An 11,306-nucleotide genomic window follows, 5' to 3' on the forward strand; every position below is an offset into this window, starting at 1 on the left:
TCATTATTTAGTTAAAACGAAGCTCTTTTTCAACAGTCGTGCAAACGAACCCGCTAAAACAAATTACTTCCGGTTCATTCATGGGCGCCAGGATACGGTATTCTAGCCTAACGTCGTTAGTTGTTGTGCAAATACAGTTAGTTAACTGGTATTACAATTGTATGGTAATATGCAATTCCGAACGTATTTTTCTTAATCTACCTGGTTCGTCTTCTTTGTTTTAACTATTAATTCACATTACAAGTACAGAGATGTTTAACTGGCGTATTATATAACATCGTAATACATCCGGTCAGCATTTAAATGCTGAATTCGGATAGACTCTCGCTACTAGCCTATTGCCATAAAAAGGTATTGCAGAAATGTTACGCCTATATAATGCTATGCTATTCCGAATTCAGTCTGTTTTTCGTTCCCTTTGCCGTTTGAACCGTCTTTCTGTCTGTGACCAAACAGCATTCGAATGCGGGCCGGGTTGTAAAACGCATTTGATTGGTTGGACCAACTGAACGAACACGCCCCCATCACAAGCGAGTCGTTGTTTTGAGTCTGAACGAGACTCGGCGCAGCAGTGAGTGAAGTGAACAAAGATCTGCAGACCAGCGGAGATGCCGTTCGTTCAGTTCGTCATGTGAATTAGTAAGTATCGTAAAAGAGTATAGAAGCCAATAAAAGTTCTTTGGAATCGTTTACAACAGCATAAAGGGAGCGGAAGAACTGAAGTGTTGGGAAAACGCGTAGGATACGTTTCAAGATCTCTTATTAGGTTCGTAGACATATGTAACTATAAAGGAAAATCATACTCGTTTCGGTCGCGAATGACTCGGTGTTTTTAACGAATCGCGTGACTCACTTGAAAACACACAAAAAGACACGCACTGGTCGCCATCTACTGGGAAATTAAGGTAATATCCGTGAACGAATCTTTTTGGTCAACCGATTCAAAAGAATCGAATCACATGGGATGAATCAAAATCCCCCAAACTGATGTACGGTGTTTCCACGTTGCAAAACAGCAGAACGAACGCGTGCAATAGAACGTTCTTGATTCCAACGCGATCGACTTCCCTGCGTGAAATTGACCAATCCGATGATCCGCTGAAGTCGCGGGATCGCTACAGGTAGGACCGATTACCAAAACACTGAACCGACCTTGTGGTGGTCGTGGTAAGTAGTGGTAAATGTAATGGATTTTTCTTTATCTGTAAACTTGTACACAGTGAATGTAAATAGCTGGCCGCGCGACGTGAGATGCGGAAATAGCTGTGCGCGCGAGCTGCAAATCAGGGTATCGCTAAAGATTGTTATGCATGTTTGCATTGCATTGGTTTAAATATATATATATTTGATCAGAACCGTTAAGAGTGTTTGTAGTTATTAATATGTGGTTGCTTCACTTCAGCAAGAAGAAAATTTACATCATTTCGTGCACATTTTATGTATATAGATTAAAACACTGCAAGCACATCTAAGTTTAAAATATATACATTTATACGCTTTATGACGCCATTTTTTGTCTCGAAGTTATTTATATAGTGTGCGCCTTATAATTAATACAATAAATGTTTACAGGAAAACTATACCATCTCGTCAAAGAAAATATATTACTTAAAATAACTAGTTTTTTTAAAGCAATTTCCAGTCACCGTATCGCGGTGTGTGAACCTAATAATGTTGAATAAATTGCTAAGTGTTTAGATACAGCAGTCATTTTAGCATGAAGTTTCAGCAACGGACAGAAACAGTGTTTTTAAGACATTAGTTTTTGTCTCTTTGTTTCCCTGCAGCCGGTGTCCCATCATGCAGTGTGGAGGAATGGCTGCTGGGAGCGGGAGGCCGCTCGCGCTTCATTGGCTCCAGCAGCTGTTTCCTCCCTTTAAGTTTTCGCGGCAAATTGAGGGGTCCGCGTGCGCATATGCGAATGTTTTTATTTTATATTTTATTTTCAAAACGACATTTGACTTTAGACTAATAAACTAATAGTCTTCATCTGTGAGGACTTCCTGACAAGAAGAAGACTTATTTTGTTCGGTTGTTTGTCCTTTCAAAACGATTTTTGAGTGAACAAAACCACATTCCCACTTAATGTGGTTTGCGCATGCATTATAAACTTTACTTTTTTCACAAAATGTCAGAATCTGTTGTAAAGGAGTTATTACATACTTAATACTGTCTTTATGTGTGTATCATTGTTAGGTTACCTATCTGTAAACAATTATTTATCATCATATACGTTTTCAGACTAATTCATTACAATATCTCCACAGGTTATGGGAAAATGGTGGTTAATGTAAAGACTGGAGATGAGAAACGCAATCTCAGTGAGCTGTTGGACTGGCTCAATGACACACTGCAAGCCACTTTCAGTCAAGTGGAGCACACCTGCTCAGGTATTTTTGTTTTCTGGTTAATTAAAACATTTTAATTGAATATAACAGCTATGTTGACACTAACTGCTACTTGCTAACTTTTTGTATGAAGTTAGTTTTGAAGTTTATATCTTTTTCACTAAAACACTTTAATGGTGTGTTATTTCAGGTGCTGCTTTTTGTCAGTTGATGGACATCATTCATCCTGGATCTATCGACATAAATAAAGTGAAGTTCACAGCTAAAGAGAACACAGACATCTTGAATAATTTCAATCTGCTACAGGAAGCTTTCAACAAAGCACAAATCAAGAAAGTGAGTTTGTGTAAACTGGAAAAAAAACATTGAAAATATTTGATGCAGTTAAATTAGATTCAGGTTCACATTTTTCTTTTTTAGTTATACTGATGTGCAGTTATCAACATGCATTTTTGTCAACAGATGCTTTTTTTTCTCCTTTGATAGGAACTGGAACTGAAATTGTTGGTGAATGGAGACACCCTGAAAACATTAGATTTGCTTACATGGTTCAAAAATATGTATGATCACAATTTTGCTAAGCAGAAGTATAACTCTCAAGAGGGTTTTTTTGAAGAGGAAGAGGTGTCATTGAAATCAAGCAGAGAGTTTGGAATGTGTAAGTGTTTATTTTTTTGAGTTTTTATTATTGATATTTTGATATTATATATTATTGATATATTGTCTTTTTTTGTTGTTGATAGCTAAGAAGGTAGAACATTCTTCAGCACTCTACAGTCCTGCAGAAACAAAGCATCTAAACCAAAAAATGCTAAATGCTAAGAAGGTGTCAGATGAGTCTTCCTCCTGGATGTGTTTCATCAGAAAGTATTGCCCATCTACCTCAACTGATGCTGGATCAAACGTCTTCTGCAGTCAGACTCCATACTGCCTTTATTTATACCATGCTGTGGAGCTTGAGGATGGGAAAGAGACCAGTGTGGTCCTGTTGGGCTTTTTTGACAAAGCTACTGGGGAAAACAAGATCAGACTGCTTGATGTTCTTCATCTAAAGGAAGAGACTGCTGATGCTATCTGCACCTGCATCGTGCAGATGCTGAGGAAGTTCAGAATACCTCTAATGAACATGGCAATATTTTATTCAAATTTCCCAGATCATGAACATGTTCTCGCTGGTCTAAAGCTGCAGAAACCTGGGATTGTGTCTTTATGTGGACTTACAGATATGACAGGACAAGCGTGTCATAACGGTTTCATGAAAATGGAGTTTTCTGGCCTGATTCTGAATCTCATCACAGAAATCTACAAACACTTTCCATCTTTCCCAGCTGCTCTACAAAACTTCCTTGAAGATGTTGAGGGGTCAAACTTCAATAATCTCCTGACGTTTCAAAGCTCTCTATTCTGTAGAATAATCCAGAAAATGACGTTGGCTTGGTCAGACCTTGAGAAATACTTTGGATCTCAGGAAACAAATGAAAAAGCAATCTGTCATCTTCTCAGTGATCCCAAAATAAGACTCAATGTCCTCTTTCTTAGCCATGCTTTGCAACCGCTTTGTGATTTTCAGGAGAGTTTTGACCGAGGTGTCGGCGTGACACAGCTGCTCCAAGATGCTTCTCAATTAGTGAGATGTTACACAGCGAGTTTCCTCAGACCAAAAGCAGCAGAGTTTTTTCTTAGGAGAGGAAAGACCTCGCTTGTACAGGACACAGTGGGACATTTACCTAGAGGAGAGGTTCAAGTTGGCAAACAGGCTGCTGATTTTCTCCTGCAATGCTCTGCTGAGTTGTCTGACTACTTGGAGACATTCCACAGTTCCATCATCTCCTTCTACACGACTGTTACTGTTGATATTGTTGAACGCTTACCCTTCCCAGACTCCACCTTGCGAAACTTCTCATTAGTGTTGAGTCCAGGAAAAAAACTTGAGGTGACCGGCAAAGTCGTCCAAGATTTAGGTGTCTGTTTTGGGGTTTGCTCAAGCCCTGAGAATGTCAGCTTGCTCACTGATGAGTTTTTGGAATATCAGTTCATTGATGAGGGTGACGCACACCCAGCTGACCAGTCAATGGAGCAGTACTGGAAGACCGAGCTGAGGATTATGGGAAGGACATCTAGTTTTGGGAAATTAATCATTAGCTTGTTAGCCCTGCCCAAAACATTGAAAAAAGAGGTCATTTTTGAACAGGTGAGTGATATATTAACCAGATATCAGTGTGACAAAGTATTTTTCCAACCACTTTTAATGTACTTAGAGTTTCTGAAAATGAGTTTAGTTTGGAGACCTATGATGATATTAAAAGTATCTAGAACATCCAGACCACCTTACCTCCATAGAACCATCTAGAACATTCAAGCATTATGACAGTGGGTTGTACTCAAGCAGACGTCTAAAACTTTGGTTTGTATTTTTATGTGTGGTTGTCTGTATCTCAGATGATTCTACAAACTGACAGTCTCAAGGAGGGGAGAATGGAGGACTGTGAGGAGAAAGACATGGCTGAGGACGATGTCACAGACAGCAGCTCATATAAAAGCGCTCCATCACATCTCAGCCCAGAGACTCAAGGGAGCATCATATCCGGTAATGAGACATGCATATACGCTACAAGGCAAAATAAAAGACATCTCTGAACTTAACAACGAAAGACATTTAAGGAGCTGATCTCTACTTGCTTTGCATCACACTATAACAAATGCATTTGATTTTCAGATGTCATTGACTTAACGGAAATGGATGATATTGTATCAATTGAAGTGGAGGACATTGCACCGATGGAAGTGGAAGATATTGTACCAATCTCTTCTGATTCAGACACAGAAAGCCAAAATAACACAGAAGGTTTTAGACTCTATTCAGATATTCCAGCTAGTGGTATTTTATCCTTTGTACAGTTCTGCAACATTGAGACAGGTCTAAGTGAAACTTGCATTGCCCTTTTCTTCCAGGGGATCTGCCATATGTCTCTGTAATCTTAGATGATGATGATGATGAAATCACTGATGATGACGACGATTACAACTGTGATGCTGGTAATGTCATATGGAATTATGCGGTAAATATCTGCTTATTGGTTTTTGTTTAAAGTTCAGTTATTTATTAAGTTCAGTGGATATCTTGATTGAATGTTTTCCTTTTTCTGCCAGAAAAGAAAAGGAAATACATCTTCAACACGAAACCGTGAGAAACCAGACAGTCCATACCAGGTAAGTTCTATTATTAGGTATAAAAAGTACCTTTTCTATTGCTTCTGTGCATCTAAGTTAAAGGAGAACTTGGTAACTTTTTTAACGTAATAAAACTGTCTAGAAATCATTTGGATGGTTAAACAACCTGTTCTGGTGATATTGGTGACTTTCCCCGCTCCCCCCAGCGTTCCCAGGCGGAAAACCAACCTTGCAACTTGGGGACTACCGTCCCGGCAAGATAGAAATTGGAAGTCTCGTGAGAAGCGAGAACGAGAATGAGAACGAGCGCGAAACACAAATTGCTTTACGGCAATTCGACATAAACAAACACGCATGTATGATGTATTACCAGATTACCCACCTCGGTAGACATAGCTCCACACGATACAGTTAGCTTGCTCCGATCAAAACAAACGCACATGAGCAGCGGTAGAGAGGGGGAGGAGGCCGCCGCAAGTGAGTTTTTTACGACCGTGTTGTGAAATATACACCCTCCCACAGCTGTAGGGGGAGCTCGTGGGGAAAACATGCAACAACAAAAGGGAAAATCAGCGAAGAAGTGAGTAGAGTTCGCTAGAGTTACCGAGTTCTCCTTTAAAGCAGAAGTATTACGTTTCTGTGCCAAATGGAACAGGAGAATGTATTTTAACATAAATACATTTAAGTAAGGCCTCAGACTCTCCATTCAACGACTGCTGTGTTTCTCTCTTTAGGATGGTTACACAGTCGGTGAGATGGTTTGGGGGCCAATTGAGGGCTTTGGTCTTTGGCCTGGACTAGTTCAGATCTGGGACAGCAAGAGGCCTTGTGGCTCCATACGTAAAGTGATTTTCTTTGGGAACAGCATGCTGTCAGAGGTACAAAAATGATTATGCAGAGTCTCACGTGCGAGTATTGTGTTATTCTTTTATTTATTCAATGAGAATTATCATGTTATATATAATTGTTTGTCTTATTGCAGATCCAAGCTGACGATCTCCTGCCCTTCTTTTCATTTGCTAAGTGCTTCTGTTCTAATTCCTTCGCTACAGTAAAGGCGTATAAAGATGCCATTTTCAGTTCTCTGCAGGTAATGAATTTTGCTAATTTTGTTATTAGTGCTCTATGGTCCATGTACTAGCATGCAGTTTGCAATTTAGTTTTAATTACTGTCTGTAAAACCGGTTTTGGGAAGCTAAGTCTAATTCTGTCCAAAATTTCACTGGTAATAATTTAGTTTGCACTCTGTAACGCATTTGTTTAAAATTCCTCTCGGTGATGCTAGTGGCACAGAAATTGCACTTACCCTTTAAGGGTTTCAAAAACGTCCAAATGTTAGTACAGAAACATCTTTGCCTCTCATCGTGTGATTTGTCATGTGTCTCTAGGTGGCGTCCAGGCGCAGTAGAATGTTTTTTTCCCCTAAGACGGACTCTACGGATGAGCTGCTTAGAGTTATGTTGAACTGGGCCTTTGGAGGCTTTGAACCATTGGGCCCTGATGGACTTCAGCCTCAATCAGAATACAGTGGTATGCAGCAGTTAAGCACTGAACACTCTTTGACCTGCTGTATTTCATTGCATGGACTGTAGCATCATATGCTGTATTAATTTTCTGTATTTTAATCTTTCTTTCTCCCTTAGACAAAATTGATATGCCTCGATCAGTGAATGGGCACATGGGAAACCACAAAGACCATACAGGAAAGTTGTTTAAATTAACTGTATCTCTGAATAAACTCCCTGAATCTCTGGAACTGAACGATGGCTCGATAGACCTTGGGACAACAGATGATTACAGAAAACGCACGGATCCGAAATGGAATCAGAGATCCTCGCAGACTGTGAAGACCCGTAGAAAACAAAAACATGCACAACGGAATAAACATCAAAATGTTAAACCAAGCATACAGATAGAGTCCAGACAGAACAGCCAAAAAAGACGTATGTACGCAATTGATAGTTATAGATAGAAAGTAAAAAAAAATCCCATGTAACCTGGTGTTTATTGACTTGTTTTCAGATCAAATGGTGCATGAATTTCTGAAAAACAAGAGAAACATTGAAGGTGAGAAATCATTTCATAGATATTGCAATAAGTATTGATAATGAGTAAAGTTCATCCTAATTTTACTTCTCTTTCTTCTCAGAGTTCTGTTTATCATGTGGGAGTGTGCCTGTTGAAATCATCCACCCACTCTTTGAAGGAAGGCTGTGTTCAAACTGCAAGGTACTATATTTATAGTTATATTGCTAGAATTCGCCACACGTGGGTTACAGCTATACCAGCTACACTTATTACCAAAAATTGCATGAAATCAAGTATACAGTCATACAGTATCCTTAGACAAGCATTTTCAGTAGGTTCAGTTGCTGTGCAAAGAATATCACTAGTTTTAGCTGAATGATTTTAATGGTGTGTCTGTTTGTTTGTCACATGTAGTACAATTTCACGGAGACGCTGTACCGTTATGATGAAGATGGCTATCAGTCGTACTGTACCGTGTGCTGTTCTGGCATGGAGGTCATTCTGTGCGGCCATGACAGTTGTTGTCGGTGAGTCTTTATGATATTGATGATTCAAAATATAGAATCATGTCACTGTCATTTTTCATTTTTGACAGATCTGAAAACAAGGCTCATTTTCATCCATGTGAAATTCTATATGGCATCTACCCTAACTAAAGTCTATTGTCAATAAAAATCACTTTGTACATCAATGTGTAGAGTGTTGAGATAAATTCAAATAAAAGAAATGGTTAAAAATTAGGACCCATTTTGGAACATTCACACATTAGTTGCTGAACATTGTAAATGCTTTGATTTGTCTCAGAAAAGACAGCAGTGGATATTTATTAAATAAATATGTTTAAGTAATATGTTCCCATCTAGTGATTGTATAAGCATTGCAGATTTTTATGTTTTTTTTTTAAGGTCGATAATAAATCAGATGGCAGACAGACAAGAAGCAGACAACATTTTATTCTTACCTTTTTATGTATTTAAAATGTTCTCTCATTTGCAGTTTTGGTAGTGAAACAAACTATTTAAATAGAAAAATGAAGTATCTTCTCTAGTGTCCTTGGCTGAATTTGGTCTCTTTTCTTTCTCTAGCTCCTACTGTGTGGACTGTCTGGATATCCTTGTGGGTGAGGGGACCTTCGACCGGCTGAAAAATGTGGACCCGTGGACCTGTTACCTGTGTGCACCTGAGAGCAGCTCTGGAGCCTTGAAGCCCAGGCATGACTGGAGCATCCGTGTGCAGGAATTCTTTGCCAACAACAGTGCCATGGAGTTTGTTAGTGCTTGTTTCATATAGTTCATCATATTGTAAAAATATTGGTTGATCTTCCTTATTTGTATTTGTATTGGTTTGACTTCTGACATTTGTCCTCCTCAGGAGCCCCATCGTGTTTACCCATCAATCCCTGCTACCCTGCGACGTCCAATCAGAGTCCTTTCCTTATTTGATGGCATAGCCACAGGTAACTTCTCATCTTCCTGGATCACTTGTAGTTTAATACACGTCTGTCACAGTATGTTATTGTACTTGTCATGTGGTTCATTGAAATGCATTTTCGTGTTTCAGGATACCTCGTTCTGAGGGATCTTGGCTTTAAAGTGGAAAAATATGTGGCCTCAGAAGTTGATGAAGAATCCATTACCGTCTCCATGGTCAACCATGATGGAAAAATCACTCAAGTGGATGATGTTAAAAACATTACGAAAGAGCATGTATGGTTGCAAAATAATTTGTTTGTTTTCTGTCTATAAATGTACAAATGCACTGAGATTTAATTACAAATCAAAAGAAGAATCTGCTCAAGTTTATTCTCTTTCATTGTTCAGATTGAGAAATGGGGCCCGTTTGATCTTCTCATCGGTGGAAGTCCATGCAATGACTTGTCCATAGTCAATCCTGCCCGGAAAGGCTTGTTTGGTATGACAAAAGTCTGGATACTGACTAACTAACACATGGTTCACACATCAAATTTAAGGTTTTGTTGAACATGCAGCTGCTGAGCGGACTCAGTGCCTGGTCTCAAAATAAAGCGTATTTCATTGCATCTGAGATTCTCTTTACTCTGCAGAGGGCACTGGGCGGCTCTTTTTCGAATATTATCGGCTTCTGAATGTTATGAAGCCGAAGGAGGACGACCCACGGCCGTTCTTCTGGCTGTTTGAGAATGTGACGTTCATGGAAACCAAGGTTAAAGCGGACATTTGCCGCTTTCTAGAAGTGAGTGTGATTCTGTTGTGTTTGATAGAGGTTTGATAAAGACTCAGCGTTTTCTTGTAAATTTAAATAGCTCATGTTCAGGCTGTAAGATTTTTCTCAGTAGAGTAAAAACAGCTGAATCTCTCCATTTTTAGTCAGATGGTGTAATAAGTGTGTGTGGTTTGTTTTTAGTGTAACCCTGTGCTTGTTAATGCTGTGAATGTGAGTCCAGCTCACAGAGCAAGATACTTCTGGGGGAACATACCTGGCATGAACAGGTGAGTCTGTTATATTCATGACTATCACACCCACTTAAAGGGATAGTTCACCCAAAAATGAACATTTTGTCATCATTTACTCACAGTCATATCAAAATTTTCAATTTTGGGTGAACTATCCCTTCTGTGAAATACACTCAACTGTGTACAGTATTTAATTATGATATTCATTAAGTGTTTTCTTCTGTTTTGACCAGACCAATCATAGCATCTCAGAAAGATAAACTCAGTCTTCAGGAATGTCTGGAGGCCGGCCGCACTGCAAAGGTTTGTCATAAGTTTCTAGCCAAAGATATGCAGTACATGGTTATTGAAATTATGTCACAGTAGTGATAAGTTGTGACATCTATAATGTACTTAATTTGCAGTATGACAAAGTTCGCACTATCACTACGCGGCCAAACTCACTGAAGCAGGGTACCAATGATGCGCATTTCCCCATCACCATGAATGGAAAAGATGACAATATATGGATCACAGAATTGGAGAAGTAAGTTAAACTTCTATTCCTTTTACTGTAAATAAAAATGTAAGCATAAATATGTATTTAATGTATGCTCTCTGTCACACTTGCACTTTGACAGGATATTTGGATTTCCGAAGCATTACACAGACGTGAAAAACATGGGGCGTATGCAGAGGCAGAGAGTGCTTGGGAAGTCCTGGAGTGTCCCTGTCATAAGACATCTTTTAGCACCACTTAAGGATTACTTTGCTTGTGACGAGGTCCCCTTGAAATGAACAGAAGATTTTATGATGATGATCTTAATCTTTTTCTGTCAGTGTGACTCAGAGACTCAACTACTCAGGGACATGAGTTTGTTGCTTTTAATTTTTTTAACCAAAATGGTATGACTAAGAATCATAAGAATGAAGAATTGTATGGAATAATGGATGCTGGGAAAACTAAAGAAAGTTGATTCCATTTTATTGAAAATCACAGGTCACTTTTTAAAAATGTTTTCTTTTTCTTTTTTTCTCTCTCAATTTGTAATCAGGTTAAGCTTCAAATAGATTGACAAATTTGATGTGGGATTGAGCAAATTGAATAAACCTGGTAAATGTGTTTAGTGTTCATTTGTGTCTAAAGTAAGGAATATTATCAAATAAATCAAAAGATACAAAAACAGTAGTCTAATTCACCTCAGGGCAGCCACATCTTTGCCCCCACATTTTAAGAATTGAAACATTGGTTTATCTTCGACCCTGATAACTCTACATGACCACAGGTTTAATCTTATATAAAAGATGCATTTACGAAAAAAATGATTTAGATATTCACCGTTTTCAT

The 11,306-nt window shown here is 38.8% G+C and overlaps 1 protein-coding gene across 5 annotated transcripts; it reads left to right on the top strand.

The window, feature by feature from the left end:
• Positions 1-82: 82 nt before the first annotated feature.
• Positions 83-11,137, top strand: dnmt3bb.2 (DNA (cytosine-5-)-methyltransferase 3 beta, duplicate b.2). Of its 5 annotated transcripts, XM_084427456.1 has the most exons (26): positions 83-351; positions 457-639; positions 2,268-2,390; positions 2,539-2,684; positions 2,835-3,006; positions 3,092-4,539; positions 4,788-4,935; positions 5,065-5,193; positions 5,301-5,407; positions 5,499-5,558; positions 6,254-6,397; positions 6,502-6,609; positions 6,908-7,049; positions 7,163-7,462; positions 7,542-7,586; positions 7,669-7,748; positions 7,962-8,074; positions 8,633-8,816; positions 8,919-9,003; positions 9,108-9,253; positions 9,368-9,458; positions 9,610-9,758; positions 9,930-10,015; positions 10,213-10,282; positions 10,384-10,505; positions 10,600-11,137. In XM_084427456.1, the coding sequence occupies exons 3-26, from the start codon at positions 2,279-2,281 to the stop codon at positions 10,754-10,756; spliced, it is 4,344 nt and encodes a 1,447-aa protein (XP_084283582.1). In that variant the 5' UTR covers positions 83-351; positions 457-639; positions 2,268-2,278; the 3' UTR covers positions 10,757-11,137. The 5 variants fall into 5 exon arrangements, with proteins under 5 accessions (XP_084283582.1, XP_084283584.1, XP_084283583.1 ...); XM_084427458.1 differs by lacking the exons at positions 83-351; positions 457-639 and adding an exon at positions 953-1,121; XM_084427457.1 differs by lacking the exons at positions 83-351; positions 457-639 and adding an exon at positions 1,016-1,167.
• The last annotated feature ends 169 nt before the right edge of the window (positions 11,138-11,306 follow it).

The sequence above is a fragment of the Rutilus rutilus genome (genome assembly GCF_951802725.1).
Source record: "Rutilus rutilus genome assembly, chromosome: 13".
Lineage (NCBI taxonomy): Eukaryota > Metazoa > Chordata > Actinopteri > Cypriniformes > Leuciscidae > Rutilus > Rutilus rutilus.

Excerpts from the sequence above, each read along its gene's own strand:
- dnmt3bb.2 (XM_084427456.1), top strand. The coding sequence starts at position 2,279 with ATGGTGGTTAATGTAAAGACTGGAGATGAGAAACGCAATCTCAGTGAG. Across the intron at positions 6,610-6,907 it reads CCATTTTCAGTTCTCTGCAG|GTGGCGTCCAGGCGCAGTAG; the intron begins GTAATGAATTTT and ends ATGTGTCTCTAG. Across the intron at positions 10,283-10,383 it reads AGGCCGGCCGCACTGCAAAG|TATGACAAAGTTCGCACTAT; the intron begins GTTTGTCATAAG and ends CTTAATTTGCAG.